We start from the raw sequence: 17,912 nt of genomic DNA, 5'->3' as shown, positions 1-17,912 counted from the left end.
TAGCTATAGAATGCTTTGTGGTTGTCCTTAAAATTAGTGGTGATTTTGTTTTCATAGCTAGCTTTGGAGGATCTCATAAGGGATCTCATCTTCTTACTGAGGCTGACCAGGGAGCTCCTCCACTCATGGGGTTTTACTCTCTTTTGCAACAGTTTCTTCCTTCTTTTGTACAGTTTGTTTATGGCAGGGGACCACCAGATTGGCTTCCTTTTTTTGGAGGATAGCATCTTGGTTCTGTTTGGGATAGCACAATCCATGCACTCGTGTAAGTGCTTATAGAGTGCATTTGTGCAGGATTCAGCAGTCGTAACTGTATTGTCCATCTGCATGGGTCTCATGAAGTTCATCACTTTTGTCTTAAGAAGCATGAAGTTGGCTTTGGAGAAATTTTTTACCATGATTTCCTTACTGGGGGTGGGGGCAGGATGTGGATATCAAGGGTGCTTAGCTTATGGTCAGATCGGTCCAATGAGGAGTTGACTTCAGGTGTGGAACACCGGTCACTCATGCTGGTATTGACTAGGTCTAGGATATTGTTGCCCTTGGTGGGGGTGTGGATAGGTTGATCCAGAGCATTGGAGTTTATGAATTCCAGAAAGCGTTGAGCTAAGGTGTTGTTACATGAGTAGTTTTCCCAGTTAATGGTGGGGTAGTTGAAGTTGCCCATTATTAGGATGTTTGGTTGAACCCTAATATTTTCAAGTACATGAAGAAAGGATTCATGGGAATTCTGGGGCATGGTATGGGATCTGTAGCAAGCTACAATTTGGATTGCAGTTTTGCCCAGAGTTAGTTGTACTTGGATAACCTTGTATGCATTATGCTGAACAACTAGCCTGGAGGTGTGGATATCCTTAATGAATATGGACACACCTCCGCCTTTAGTGTTTCGGTTCAGGTTACATGGCCGAAAAGTGTGGTATGAGTTATAGTCTGGTAGTGCAGGGGTTCTCTCTGGAGCCTTGAACCAGGTCTCAGTCACTGCAGAGATATCAATGTTTTCCATTTTAAGGAGTGCCTCGAGTGAGTGCATTTTGAGATTTAGACTTCTAACACTGAGTAGCATTACCCTCAGTTTTATACCTAAAGAAATCCCAATCCCTCCAAGCTACATGCTCTAGGGACCCAAACCTTGTTACCACAATAAACAGGACATGCTGGAGGGATAGATTTCTGTCCCAGAGACTTCCCATACTCTGGAACAAGCTACCCATCTATGTCAAGCAAAGTTCCTCATTAGCACTCTTCAAGAAAAATCTTGATGAGTGGATGGGAAATAGGAAATACACCCCGGGGATCACTTCTGTGTCTCTGCTCGACAGAGGCACAGGAAAATAACTTTCTTGGGTGGCGTAAGGAAATACACCCCGGGGATCACTTCTGCTCGACAGAGGCACAGGAAAATAACTTTCTTGGGTGGCGTAAACCAGGAAACCTTGTTGGCTTGGCTTACTTAGGCCCTTGGGGCAATAGCCTACTACCTACTTATGAACCTATGTTGTCACAGAATCAGTCTTTTGGAATGAATATTAAATGAGGTGTGTTTTTTTTTTGAGGAGATGAAATGGCAAGAATATGGCTTTTGACATACAGATTAGGGACTTGCTAATTTTTCTGAAAGAAGATCACTATGTATTTACTGGGCATTCCTTTTTTTTTGTTTCACTTTTGTGTGAAAACATGGACTTATATAGACAGGATGGAATATTATCTTTCATCGAGACTGCCTTCACAAAAATGTTTATATTCATCATTTCAAGTGGGTTCCTGAGTAAATATTTTCTTACTCAGTTGTCACTGAGCAATATTTTTTGTGAATAATTATGCACCAGTCATTCATAAGTGAAGCTTCAAAAACATATTTTACTGTGAGGAAGGGGAAGACAACAGATGCAGTCTGAGAAGACAATGCACATGTGCTGCTTGATTGTTAAACATTACTGTTGCCAAGTCTGTGAGGCATTTGATTATCACCTGAACTGACAGAACAGCACTCCAATTAGTTGCACTTGAAAACTTTTGAGTTGATGAATGGATTGTTGATTAAACAGTATGTTTCCATACTTACTGAGACTACATTGTGAAAGTGGTTGAATTAAAGTGTAAAGCTTAAATTATGATTACAATCTGTGCACATTACATGAATGTGTAGTTGGCATAATGTGTGATGTAGGGTGTGAAAAATAGCTTCTATGTAGCACATTTTTATGAAAGGAAATGGTGTGATTTTACATAGTGTGAAAAGCAAGTAATGGTAATACTGTCTGTCTGTACTCCATTAATGTCGGGTCTATATCATATTATTGAAGAGGCATTACAGTGAATACCTCTTTGTCAACATTAAAAGAGTGAACTGCGAATTACTAGAACGTCCGAATCTGAAATTTTTTTCCTAGTGAAAAAAATCGCTTAGCCATCAGCGTAAATTTGCCCCTTTCCCACTGTAGTGCAATCTCAAAATTGGTATATTTAGTTTGGGGGGGGGTGAATCCCCCCCCACTTTGAGTTATTTTAGTGAGATGTCATTTTTTTTCCCTAGGGAAATAAAATCACTGATTCGTCCATTCGTGTAATTCACAGTTTGCTCTTTTCATGTTGACGAAGAGGCATTCGCTGTAATGCCTCTTCAATAATTTAATATAGACCCATTAATGTCTTAGGATTGTATGTAGGTTTTAGGTTGTAAAAAATATTGTTTGTCATGCTGAATGCTATGGTTTGTACTTTTGTAGGTATTGCTGCTTTAATAAGTTAAAAGGAAGTGTAAGCAGCCCAGGCGTATCCCCTCCTTTACCAGCGTGGCAATGTTTGATGGGGTTTTAGTATGTTACATGAGTCTACAGCTAGTAGTTCCTACAACATCTTCTCTGTGTTTTGTTTTGTTTTAAGATTATATTTAATGAGGTTTTTGCTTTGATGGTAATGTGTGGTCTCATTTAATTTTAATTGTGTGAATTGTGCATTTGATCACATTTGGTCCTAGTTTTATTTGCTTCTTTAGTTATTTTTTCTGGCTCATGTTTCAGTATCTTATAACTGCCCCTAACCTGTTTACATTATGCATATCTCTGAATGCTGAAATATGTTGTGCAGATGAATTTCATCCTGCATTCCTTTGTTCTGTGGCTGGTTGTTTCGACCTAAAGCTGTACACTTTATGAACAGGAGCAAGCTAATTGACCAGACAGTACTTCATAGCCATCACTGCCTTATAGACTCATCTGGCTGACAAACTGATAAAAGTAAATCAAAAGCAAGTATTACATGTGAAGCATCAGGTAATATGTAGCAAGAGACATCAGATTGTGGAATGTTACATAATAAGAAGATTTTTACACAGATATTCACTTGCTATTATTCGTAAACAACCACAATCAAATGTATGCAATATATTCTCTTGAATACATTATTTCAATCATGCACTTCATTAAATGAAGCTATGAGCAGTTTGCATGCGTGTCATAAAATAGACTGATGAAGCCTGATGTCTGTCATGTGTTATCTTATATTTCTAACAGTTTTACTCTTGATCTGCTTGATACAGCTCTTCTTGATGCTGCAATATTGAAGAAATCTTGTAAATAACAGCTAACTGGTTTAGAAAATGTAATTACATAAATAAATACAACTGAGAATGCCAATACAGTGACAGACGTATAAGGAAAGATAAGTAAATGCACATCTCCACAGGTAAAAAAGAAAACTAATAACTAAAAAAGATGCAGAGCATTTGGTACTAAAGACACTAAAGAGGGAAGGAGAAATTTATTAAGGTACTGCTAGATCCAAAGTATTTAAGAAGCATAGTGTCTTAGCACAGCTGCTATTACATCCACCTGGTATCACAAACAAGTGTAACAGATCAAAGTAATGCAGACCAGTCAATATCAGGATTAAAAACAGCTTATGGGGGATAAGTGACCGTAGATAAAAAAGTATTTACTGTTTATCATATAAAAGAGAAATGGAAAAAAATATTTATTTATGTAAGGCAAAGACATGGTATAAGAAGTCTTTATTGCAGAATATTTTACAATTTAATTCTTTTGCATAAAGTTTATTTTTGAGGAAAGTACTTTGATATTATTAGTTGCAATATTGAGCAACATAACTTTAAAAACAGTAATTTCTTCTTATTTTTCAATAAAAGTTAGTCACATTGCCCGATTATTTCTTCTAACGTTAGTCATAAGACTGTAGGTAACTAGTGTATGCATATTCCATAGAACTGGCTTGACTTAAAGAGAAGGAGGGGTTAGCATAATATTTAAGATCTTTACCCCAAAGGTATAAGGTTTGTGTCTAACCTCTGGTTAATAGCCAGACTTATAATAGTCAGCAGTCTGATAGCATAACATTTACCTATGAATCTATAAGTCATAAACATTTTAGTCTACAGTTTTCTGATTGACAGCCCTTATTTTTCATAAGAATGCACTCGTACATCAGACCTTTTATTACTTGCAAGCAGTCGCCTTGTTCATTTATTACTTACTTGTATATGCAGTAGCAGAAGCAGCATCTGATGAGGTTACGTTGTCTGCAGCCACTGCTATGATGCTGATGTTGTACCTGGAGCCAGAAACAAGTCCTGACAAAGTGGCACTTGTTGTTGATACTGTAGTGGATGAATTAGATGGTCCAACAGCCTGTAGTCTATACGTAATCTGGCTGCCTTGTACTGCAACCCATGATAAGGAGATCGAAGAGGTTGTAGCAGAAGTAACAGACAGGATGGGTACCTGTGCTGGTTCTGTTGGAAAGGAAGGAATGGACTGTTAAACTTATTTATTCATTAATGTATTAATCAGCATACTCTTCCTCACACCAACATATATGGTGTATACTGACAACAAATCATAACATCAAGAAAGAAGGGTATAAGATAGGGTATATCAGTGCATGTTTATTCATACTCCATTTTCTCTCAGTTATGCCTATTACTGAGTTCTGTTCCTCTCCTATAATCAATAAGACTCTTTTAACATCATCATTTTATTAGAAATGAAGTTGAATATAATTCTAAAGTGGTTCACCTTCTGTTCCCCTGGATAGTAAGATCATTTAATTTTTTGTAATTATTTATTTAGTCATTTTTTGTCAATATTTATCTAGTCATTTTTTGTAATTATTTATTTAGTAATTTTTTGTAATTATTTATTTAGTCATGCTTTTATCGGAGAGATATTTACTCATCCATTGCTAAAGTGCTGAATGTAGTTGATAGACTAATTCAACAGCTCTGTACATGCATTGTTGATCATAGGATCATACGAGATTACTAGGCTATCGACCCGGAGGACATTTTAAGCCTAGCCGTTTCTACCCAATGTAATACAGTAGAGGTACTAGTCAATACCCAAGATTGCACTTAGTGATGTGATCCACTTACCTTTTATGTTCCTTAAAAACAACCTGTATCGATCAGGTGTCATTATCAATCCAGAGTTTCTGCCACATTACCTAAGGCTCCTCTATGATTCAACATTTTATTTCCAAAACCTGCACATTTGAATCCCAGTATCTATCTCAAACATACATTGTCAAATCATGTTACAATGAACTGTTTTAAAGCCAGTGCCTCACCTTGTTTTTTTAATGCTTCTGTTCTAAATAGGTATTTGTGTTTCTTTATAGCACATATCACAAGAGCAAAATACCTAAAAGGCATATTGAAATGTACAAGGCAAATATTTCATTAATTAAAAAGCTAGAGAGAAATAAGACTTTTCTAACATGACTGCACTCTGACCATGCTGTATACAAACCGAGCATCAGTTTGTGTTTGGGGTATCTAGGATTAGGCAATAAGGACTGACTGGACAGGGTAAAGAAGGAGCTTGCAGATTAATTTTATAGGGAGGCCAAGAACTAGGTCTGTGACAGGTAGTATGCATAGGGATGTACTGATTGTCATGCCCTAAACTGTGCAGAGTATCACCTTCAGAAGTGATGTATTTGTGTAGAATAGATACTGCAGGAATACAAACCTGGTGTTCAGGTGTGAAGTGAATATAAATAGCTATAATCATTTTTCCTCCATCAATTCTTTGAAGGAATTAAGTGTCTCCACTATGGAGACTGTTTTACAACTTTAATACAGTCTAAGTACAACTACAACCTCATCATGTTGAAGTGAGTGTTGGAGGAAATATCAAAGCAATACACATAAAAGAAGTGATAGCAATGTCATGAGGACAGACAGAGGGACAGCTGGCTCAAGAGAACACACCCTAAAACATAAGGCTGTATTTCTTACTATAAAACTTTTGTACATTTCCTAGAAAAAAATATTTCATCATGTCAAATGGACTCTAAAAAAGATTTGTTACCACTTCACCAATGTATTTTAATCTGAGTAAACTGTCATGCAGGGCAGTTGTGTATCTGTCATGTGACAGATGTGATGGTTTTACTACAGTTGCTCAGTGTATCCTAACTGAGACATAAAACAGTATTCGGAAAGGTTACTGAGAGGTGTACATGAAGAGGACCTTTCTGGTAACCTTTCCATATTCAGAGACAGCACTAGAATATTTAAAAATTCTTCCTGGTAATATCGAGTGCTCCCAGCTTTGTCCAGTAGTCTTGAGCATAGCACCCCCCAACACACACAAGGACACACAGATCTCTTTCAACTGTCTCTGATGTTAAAGAACATCTCTGATTTTGCTTTTTAAACTGCTCTGTCCCTAATAACTCATGGGTCATTACAGTCAGTCAGTTATATACTCATTAGAGATTTACACTTCTTACTGATCACAAAGTACATGCTTATGCAAGGTGCACTCTTATATTAAGTCCTGAGTTAATGCAAAGAATTAATGTGCTGACTTGTTAATAAGATGGGGAGATGGTATGGTGGCTCCGAGTCCTAGCTGGCATTGCTTATCTTCCTATGCTTGAGTGGAGACCCAAAACAAAAAAAAAGCAGGTTGCCATCCAAGTTTTGCAAGAACAAGCACTGTGGTTACCAAAAGGCAGTGATGGCAGCCCTTGTCTGTGCATACAGAGGAACCTGCATGCACAGATATTAGAACTTTGGAAGTCCTTGCAGTGATGCAGATGTGCATATCACCACCATGGATGGGGTTTGCAGCATACAGAAAAATGTTCTCATAGGTAACATCCTAAATGATTTATCTTTTGCATTATAAATAGAACAGGTTGAATGGGCAGATATTTATCACAGAAAATATCACTTCTGTGGACCTGTCTTCCACTTCAGATAAAACAAAGTACTTCTCTTACTCTATTAAAACATAATTTAAAGGGGTGCAATAGGAAACAGCACATTAATTTCTGGCTTAGCACCCATATCCCTCATGGGTAGGGACAACAATTATATGTCCCAGCATATCCTTGTACTGCCTATCTATGGATTATTTGTATGCAAATTACAAGGATTAAAAGCTACCATGGGAATGTAAACATAGGTCTTTTAAGATCATCATATATCAATAGCAAATAAGTATTTATGAAGCTATAAGCAGGGACACAAAAACTCCCCGAGCTGCTAAATGAAGGCACCACCCAGATGGCTTTGAAAACAAAAACATGTGTCTGACTCAGTAGGCTTGATGGTCTGCAGGGGTGGGGCAAAAAGCACAAAGCAAAATAGCAAAAATGTTATGCTCAAACTTAATGGTAACTTCTCACTTTCATCTCTGATCATGTAGGTCATTTGTGCACAGGCAGAGTTAAGCACGGGGGATGGGAATGTGCAATTAATAGCAGATTGATCATCCTGGAGGTGGAAGGGAATTGTTTCTGGTTATTTGATTCTCACCATGCATGGGGAAGCTTGCACAGGGACAAAAACAGTCAGAACTGGAGGATGTGAGTTTTGTGTTTCCAATATGGAGGTGGTAGCGTTCATTGGAGTGTGTGTGGTAGCATTCACATGTACGATGTGAGTTTTGTGTTTCCAATATGGAGGTGGTAGCGTTCATTGGAGTGTGTGTGGTAGCATTCACATGTACATGGAATGAGTATTGAGTCCCTGCAGCAATTTAAGCGTTCATGATAAAAACCTGGAGTTATAAGAAAATGACAGTCTGTACCAAAGAAGAATATGTTTCTGGTCTATAAGCCATTTTGTGTTTATTAAGAGTGTATTGGTGGGACAGTGAGTGCCATTTGGACCTTTGTGCTGCTAACTGAGAGAATCTTTGTCATGCAATATCATGCAGTTGCTGTGTCACTAGGTGCACAGTAGGCTAAAGGATGAATGGTGGTCTGTAGATGGCCAAAGTAACCTTTATTCCTTCTTGGTGGTGGCTCTATCCAGTTAGCTGCTACACAAGATTGGCCATGTTGTCTCTGAAAGGGAGGGGATCTGAACATCCAACTGGAGGAAGGTTAATGGTAGACAGATGATGAGGAAGAAACAGACAGAAAATATGTTTCACCTCTGAGTCTGATATTTATTACTGAAGACTTTCATAATTCATGAATCAATAACATATAACCCAAAAATGAAGCAGCTTTGCATCATATGTACGTGCATCCTTATTTCTCTTCCTTTACACTGGAACAATGCAGGATTATCAAATTCTATAAACTCACAGGACTTAATCAACAATGACCTGCCCTGTTTATCACTGTGTCCTGAGAGGCTCTCAATTAGTTCCTTTATTGAACACGAGACCATCATAACAGTAAAAATGTAAGTGTCCTGGCATAGACTTCACCACTAATAAGCAAGCTGTCTTCCCTTTTGTAGGGTGTATTGCTTTGTTCTTCCTTTTCCTGTCAAACAGTAGTGGGTTTAACATCTCAAGTCTCAGTTCATGGATTATAAGTGGTTATTATTGTTCTTCAATCTTATAATCAGAAATCTCATGGTTATATATTAGTATGAATGTTCAAACTTTAAGGTTGAACTTGCCTATGTTAGGAAACCACCCAAAGACCTCCTAAATTTCCAGTCTTCTTAATTTTTTTTTCAGATTTGTAAATTACATTGTGTCAACATCTACCAGCCATGTATCTTCTAGATTTACAATAACATACTTCCTAAGAGGGTAGACAATGTTCCCAAACCTAACCTTTAGTCCAGGAATGCTCTAAGTAAAAACTCAATAAACTGTAATTATTGATCACTAATATTATCAGTCCGGGTACTCCTCCATTCCAAATCATTGCACAAAAAATCTGTCTATCAATCTAAATTTATATTTAGCTGCTCAATAGAACACATATCAAACACTGTATGGGAAATAGGTTCTGTCAAAAACTTCACTGCCCTCTTTAATTTGTTAGGAGTTTTCAAAATAAACACAGGTCACATTGTAAATATACCATATCCTTATATCTTTATTTATAAACATGTTTTCAACAACCTTGTCCCAATTTCTCAGACCATTTACATCCTTTGGTCTCTTGTCCAAACTAAAATTGGCCTGTAATCCTCATTTGAGTGTACATCTTGGTTATTTATCTAATAAATTCAAGGAATGTGTGAATTCTTTCCCTGGGATTCATGAAGCTTGCACCAGGCACAGGCGTAGCGTAGGCAGTATTATGCCAAATATGGTCAGCGAGCGATGCAGGTACGATCCAGTTCCACATGCACCACCAGCGTACGCCAGATCTGCTCAGCCCTCGGCTTAGGTATGCTAATCAACCCATGCGCAGTGCCGCACCATGCAAATGAAGGTACACAGCGATTCATGAAGGGGTGCAGGCATAGCGTAAGCCCACAGAAATGTAAACCAAAAGACACGGTTTACATTTTTCCAAACAGAACATCGGAGCTATAAAAGTGGACCAGACTCACGTATTACAAACTTAACATATGCCAATGGCTAAATATACAGCCAATGGCATAAGAAAAGATGCACAACACCTAAAAAACAACATTTAATGTCATGTCCACAGTAGTGCAAAGTACAATCGCAGGGCATGTGTACGTAAACGGGAACACAAAGAAAATATATACAAATGTCATAAAATCGCAATGTAATACAGATCATGATTTCACCATAATACTCAGTGGTATGCATGGTACACCACAACCAAGCTGCAAGGGTTGCTAAGGGTCTGTGACAGTGTTCGGCGTGGTAACTAGGAATTAGTAGTCAATGCCATGCAAATGAGGCAGGTAATAGTGAATCGCAAACGTCCCGCTGGACTAAGGATGTACCATGCGGTGCAGTGCTACAACACCGAGGAGTGGTTTAGAGGTATATATGACATCAGCAGTGGGGTGTGCCACCGTAGCTATAAGCACATTGGAGCAATGCAAATCTGGCCTGGCCGTTGCTAAGTAAAGCTGCAGGACAGGGGTGGGAGGCAGGTATAGCATCGTTTAGCTGAGAGCACATATGGTGCCTGAAAGTGCATGCGTATGGGGATGAAAATGTGTCCAAAACCCAGTATGTGGACGCACGCATCATGCACCATAGCTCAAACAGGAAGGTCAGGGGAAGAAAACAAGGAAATGCCGCAGTAGGGTAATTGGAGTACAACTGAGCAATTAACACCTATTAACTCACAGCGGGCAATCAATGGCAGCTGACAAGTCTGCTCGCAGAAACCTGCAAAACAGCATAGGGGAGGTGTCGGATTGCAAAGAATAGAGAACTGTCATAGCAGAGCAAAGCAAACCTGCAGCAGACTGGCCATAGAACACATTACGCAAGATAAGCCAGGTTTAGGAAAGTACAAATGAAAGCAGGCTGCTGGATGTATGCCAGAAAATGGGAGGTGAAACGTGAAGAAATGTAAAGAGAAGGGCAAGAGGTGATCCACGGCAGCCAAATGTAATTCAACACAAAAGGCACCACAATAGTAGTTCCTGTCATAAAACACATACGATACCCTGTAGCTACGATCGTACATAAACACCCTATGACATCATCAGTGTTCACAGCAGAATAGTATAAAGTGTGAAAGCACCTCACACACACCTGTGTATTCCCAAACACTGCACCATAAGTGTAAACATATGGGGAACTTTTACAATGTACATGTTAGGAGCTACCATAGCTGTGATTCATCACCATGTGTTAGTGACTGAAGGTGTTGTGGACGATGATGCTGACAACCACCGCAGGCCCCAGAGGAGGAGAAGAGTGTTCAGACAAAGGGTAACCTACCAGGGGCTACATGATCTGGAGATAGTAGAGCGTTACTTGGTGGACAGGGACAACTTACAGCAAATAGTTGAGCTGTGCCAACCACGCCTGAGATCCAGAAACAACAGAGGGGAACCCATCCCAGTGGACATGAAGGTATGTGTAAGCTAAGCTTGCGAATACTAGCCACAGGTACCTTTCAAAGGCCAACTGGAGATATAATGGGGATCTCACAGGCATCAGCATACAGGGTACTACACCAGTTCCTGGATGCCATGTTACCACTTGCCAATGAGCATAAATACTTCCCTCGAACTCAGGACGATTTGCCAGCAATATGTGTCTCTTCCACCATGTGGCACACCACCCGGAGGTACTGGGTGCGATAGACTGCACGCACATACATATCAAGTCACCACCCAGTGAGCATGGTTGGTGCTACATAAACCGCAAGGGATACCACTCTCTCAACTGCCAGGTCGTGTGCAATGCCCAGGGCATTATCATGGATGTGTGTAATGGCAGTCCTGGAAGCTAGCATGACTCCACATCTGGCATGCCTCACAGCTGTATCAGGTATTTGTCAGGGGGGACATCCCACATGGCCACCTTGTGGGGGATGCTGGCTATGCACTGGAGCCGTGGATGATGACTCCCATCAGAAATGCACACACACACCCATGCAAGAACACCATAGTGAGGCACACGCGCAAACCAGAATCATCATGGAGCGTGTGTTCGGGATGCTGAAATCACGGTTCTGTTGCTTGGACATATCTGGTGGAGCCTTGCAGTACTCTCCAAGCACGTGTGCCCACATCTTCATAGTATGTGCCATGCTACATAATATGATCCTGTGGAAACAGCTGCAGCAATGACATAATGGTGAAGGCTCTCACAGCCCACCACAATTGCCAAGGCCATCACAGGCACAGATGGAGTCAGACCACGAACACCCTGTGCCAGCCCCAGTAGGCAGACGGAGGTGTGCCCAATATGCCTATGCCTTGGCAAATAGGGAACGTATAGCACATACTCTGACAGTGTAGGCCCTTACAGACTGACACACCTCTCCACCTGCACACACAGTAAAATGGATGGCATACACACACGACCACCTGTAAATTGTAATGTATAGGTGGCCTACTGTGTGAATTCTACATAGGCAGCCCTCAACCACTGCACACACAACAGCTATTGGAACAAGGAATGTCAACACCTGAACAGTACATGCACCTATCAGCATATGTTGGCACTGTATGAATAGGTTCCTAGGTACATCGGTAGGTACACGCTCGATTGTCAGAGGCCATTCATCAATCGAGGCAAACAGTGTCAGATGTCGCCACCACATCGAGTAACCAAAAGACCCTCAGTGGAGCAGAGCCAATTGCGGGATCCATGAGTGTAATCACTGTTCTCCACACACTCTGCATGGATTCCCTGGTGTGTAAATGAGGGGCTCCATACAATGTACTCATGGATGTAGTGGCAAAGCATGGGGTGTACCCATGACAGGTATCTGTCACCCCACAATGCTCCACCTATGATTGTGTGAAGGTGTAGCACATTATAGTGTGTGACTCACTGTGACATACATTCCCAATGCTGGGACACATCCATTAAACATCACTTGGACATAACATTAATAGGTCTCATCCATATGTAAACTAACTGAGTTACCCATTTGATTGCAGTATGGAGTAACAGCCATAGTACAGTCCACATACAAAATGCCATAACATGTGTACAAATCCCAGATGCCCAAGTGGTAAATGCACTGACTGTCGTGCATGTTCCCAGTACCACGTCCTGCAAGGGACGTTACGTAATTCCAAAGGCACAAATAATGGATCGTGGATGCAAGTCATCAGATCAGGTTTAGCACATCTTAGCAGGAATATGCGTTGCCCAGTGCTGGTAAGCGTAGTTTAAACATGACCATACAGATATGCACAAAACAGGGCTAAGCTTCTCTGAATATCGCGCAGATCACGGTCAATGATGTCCAGAACAGGTGAAACTAGCATTATTCACCCCTGTACTAATAGTGCCTGCTCTGAAGGGTAAAACGACCACTGCCCGGAGTAGAACACGCAATCATGTAGACAATTACCTAACACTAAGCTACTCAAGATGTACCAACAGCAGGTGTGTAATGTGACAGGATCAAACACAAAAATGCGGAGTCAAGGAAACAGTATACACCATGTACACAATGATGTACACAATGAAAGGTGTATTCTCCCTCTCACTCTCTGTCTCTCTTATATATATATATATATATATATATATATATATATATATATGGTTTACTATTAAAATGTCAAACGGCACTACGTCGACTGTACTATAGTCGAACACGGAAGTTCGAAAATAGTAATATCGACATCAAAAAACAATCTAGGAATGGTTTTAACATGGGTCAAGGTAGGTGTTCAGTATTATTCAGAACTACAAACATCTCCCCTACCTCGGCCCATGTTAAAACACAGTCCTAGATTGTCGTCGGCATTACTATTTTCTAACTTCCTTGTTCAACTATAGTACAGTCGATGTAGTGCCGTTCGACATTTCAATAGTAAACCTATATATATATATATATATATATATATATATATATATATATATATATATATATATATATATATATATATATATATATATATATATATATATATACACATATCTATAATAGAGATAGAAAGGGAGATAGAGAGATATATGTTGATATATACGGATTCACCTATATCTGCAAATATATAGATAGGTCAGCGAGTACCTACCATGGAGGTAGAAATAAATAGGATACTGCCAACTATGGAATGTGTCACATACCGACATGTGTAATGATGAGGCTTAAAGACCAAAAGAACACAGTACCGGAACACTGGAACAGCATGTAATATTATCACGATATTAAGGGACATTTAGTTATCACTGCCGGTGTTGCAGTCCATGTATGTACTATGTTCAACTGTGTTTGTGATTGCTGTAGTCTGTGTATGTGAGTGGTGAGGGTGCTGTGTGCATTTCCGTGGGACTGTAATGTGTGTGTGTGTTTGCATTGTGTGTCTGTTAGTGCTAACTCGGAGGTAGAGCACTATGGTAGGTGTGGTCATAGTTGGCCGTAGGCATACGGTACCACCTGTCCCACCTTAAGAGGGACAGCCCCTCCCTGGGCAGTTGTGTCCTGACAAAAAATATTAAAAAGGGCAAATGTCCGAGATTGCAGGACATAATTATGCCCCATATATCATGTAACAGTTGCATTAAATAGTTATGCCTGTATCTACAAAACGTAAACGTTACATGAAACATGATAAGTAGCTAAAGTGCTACAAGAATAAGTATGTATTCAGGATAAAAGTATGTTCTATCCTGTGTACTGACCGTGGATATGTGTCAGCCTGTAAACACTGATGTGTGTCCTGCAAATGTCCCACTATGGCCATTTGAAAAGGTGGCAACCAATGCCAAAGAGGCTCAGTCACCAACACAACTGCAATGAGTGCAAATATCTGTGACAGCAATACATGAGACAGCTGTCATTTAGTAACATTCCTTTACATATCGCTGTATTTCTGGAGGTATGGAAGTATCAACCTCACCTGCATACTATATAGAAACCAATTAAGAATGTCTCAATGTATAAGCCCGTAACAACCATAGTTCAGTCTACAAAGTGATAGGTCTTCAATTAAGGAAGAAGCCCCCACACACATATATGGAATATGTAGGAATGCAGTCCCCACAAACCTGTATATGCTATGTACACCCACCTACATCTCCCCCACACCTGAAACAATTGCAATACAGACTGTAGTAACATCACAAACATCCACTCACTCAATTACATCTGCAGAACCATTAACATACCTTGTGAGACACACATTTGTAAAGGCGCCATGTGAAATCGTAGCTGTTGTATAATGGAACAGACAGCGATGTTACAGGATTTGTTTGCAATAGTCCCTTAGATGGTTGAGATGACAAGTACACTCACATGTAGAACCACATACTCTAGCTGTCACACACAATCCACGGGGGACATGAATTCAAAATATCTGTATCTCTACAAATATCAGTTGCAATTCCTCACAACAAAACACATACAGGCTGTCTCCCTGAAGGTAGGGCAAAAGGGCAACGCCCAAGTGGAGAATTAAATTATACCCCACTGTTGCCGCGTAATTTGCAAATGTAGTAGCTGCACAGCTGATATGCATGTAATAATTTACTCAGGAACACCAATTGGCGGCAGGAAACCACATATTACAGGTATCGACGTATATAAGGATGACTTGCCATACATTCAAACCGTATGCTTATACTATAGAACCATTTAAACAGTAAAGATGTAAGAGAGATATTTACAAAGATTCGGAATGCTAACAAGGTATGTAGAACACTCAGTATTTTAGTTTTGTATTAATTAAAAGTGTACGCAATGCATAAAGTGGGAAAAGGTATTCTGTAGTGATGTCTTGTTGAGCATAGTGATGCTTGTGGAAATTGTGTGTCCTGCTGTGGGCCACAAGGTAAACATCACGTACACCACAAGGGATGTTACATGAGGGCTTTAAACAGAACAATTCCGCACCAACCGCTGTCAGTGGTAGGGTATGTCGAACAAGTACGTGCCATAGCAGGGGATAGTATATGTTGATATACCATCACAGTAGGTATGTGTGTGGTCATATAATGACAATAACATGCCTAAGGTGATCCTGCTGTGCAAGTATGCTTTGCATTATGGGATAATGTGTAAAATATGTGTAATGTACAGTATTGTAGGTAGATATGTCAGATATTTTACACAGCACAGCTGTTATATCATGCAAACAAAAGATATCATCAATTGGCATGTATGATACACAATAACAGGATACATATGGCTTGTAGTCACAGGACACTGTAACAGCATGATAGCTAATTGAAATGGAAGAACAACTCAATTAACCATGCACAAAGGACATGTAATAGCTTCATAGGTACATAGTGAGGTACTATGCTGTCTGGCAAGTCTATGTGTAAGCCCAACTACAGTGTTTACACTGGCGGCACCTCTCTAGGGTAGTGTTCTGTCTCTGAAGAGCAGAGCCATGTGTTACCTGCACCTCTGTACAGTACAGCCACTGCAGTGATCCCTGGTGTATCAGTGTGACTGCCTACAGAGTCACCTATGACCAGTGTGTTGGGTATGTTATAACACCCTATTGGCTGTAGTTGATGGGCACACATGAGTCTGTGGGCTATAAGTAATTGTTGTTGTGTTTGGTAATGGGGGCTGCCTCTGGTGCCTACACAGAGTATGGGGAGGTTCTGCAAATGTTGTACTCATACTATGTGTGGCCTGTGGTGGTGGAGATCTAGTGAGACTATGTGATGAGTGGGGTGTGTTGCAAATGTTAAATGTCCCCACATGAATGTCAGGTCCAGTCTGGGATGGTGAGAGCATTACGCCCAGCATTGCCACATATGTGCATCTCCCACAGGCTGTAGTGTCGTATGTTGGGAGGTGAGCATTGACTGTGCACATGAGACAATTGCTCTATTGCCACATGTTTGCCATATTCACCATATAGACAGGCAATAGGACTGGTATGTGACACTTGGATATGCCTGTATATTCAACCATGTCTCACAAGATATGTGAGTTACGTGTGTACAACAGCTGTTGCACTGTAAGCAAGCTGGAAATGTAAGGACAGACAGTGTACTTGTAAGACATGAGTTGGAATGGGTGCTATAGTAATCAGTAGCTCATGAAGTGCTCACATGTTCTGAACAAGTGCTGAGCATGAATATGCAATACAGATAGGGTGTTGGATAATATCAACCCACTGCAACCCACAAGTGGAGACAACAGTCATAATTGGAGGCACTGCACTATTAGCCTGCTGAGTATTATCTGCAAGTCTATGAACCTTTATCAATGTAGATGTTAGCAGTACAGAAGTAGATGACAGTACGGATGATTTCACACTGCATAGCATACCTGTGACAGGTCATAGGACATCATCACCCATACTGTGTTCCAGCTACACTGAGTATACTAGATGTACCTTTGTTTGTCACAGGAGTGTTCTACCAGTGGCCTGTTGAGAGAAGCAACACTACAAAAGGTGTCTGAGTGACATGTGCATATCACACCAGTGGCAGCTACCATAAAACAGGGTTAATGTTGTGTACTCCCCCCTCAGTGTAGCCCATACCACACAGACAAATGGGAGGCATCTATGTATGTAAGGATGTGAATGTCCATGACCTAGGAGCAATAACTGTCTCAGTGTTGTGGACAACATACACAATGGGCTTTGTGGATGAGGTGTGTGACATATGTGGACAATCTGACAGCTGATAATAGCATTGTCACCGCTAGATGAATAACCCTGTACCCATTAACTACCACCTAGGCAGTGGTCAACATTATGGACACTGTGTAAGGGATGGTTCTGTACAGTTCACCTCCCTGAGTTGGAGATGCCTCCAGGCCTATTAGGTAGTCATATGAGGCACCCATGTCATGACAGGGTGCCATCCATGAGCATGGAGATCATTGCACAGGCATACTCAGCACTCGGGTGACCAATATCAGATCACATATCACCTTTAAGGGGTATTGGCCATGCGTGGATGGGCGATACCAGCCTTCACAATCCTCACCTCCACTATGCAGCATGCTGGCTACCTTGCATAAAGACATGTGCTGCACTGTGATGTTGGACATGCTACACATACATATCCTGATCTGAAAGACATACGTCATGGACATCCACCGTCCTACTACAAGGATCGCTACATGCTGGACAGATCCCTGTGCCATAC

General features: G+C 40.5%; 1 protein-coding gene across 1 annotated transcript in view; it reads right to left on the bottom strand.

The window, feature by feature from the left end:
• Positions 1-4,487: 4,487 nt before the first annotated feature.
• LOC122801340 (receptor-type tyrosine-protein phosphatase eta-like) overlaps positions 4,488-17,912 on the bottom strand; it is a 203,030-nt gene continuing 189,605 nt past the window's right edge. Inside the window, exon 7 of the mRNA XM_044070880.1 lies at positions 4,488-4,753. Coding sequence (XP_043926815.1) covers positions 4,488-4,753 — 266 coding nt within the window. The remainder of the gene's footprint in view (positions 4,754-17,912) is intronic.

Source organism: Protopterus annectens, chromosome 4.part1 (genome assembly GCF_019279795.1).
Source record: "Protopterus annectens isolate FY-2018-M chromosome 4.part1, PAN1.0, whole genome shotgun sequence".
Taxonomy (NCBI): Eukaryota; Metazoa; Chordata; order Ceratodontiformes; family Protopteridae; genus Protopterus; species Protopterus annectens.
Note: the sequence above shows the minus strand (reverse complement) of the source record. Positions and strands in the feature narration are given on the sequence as shown.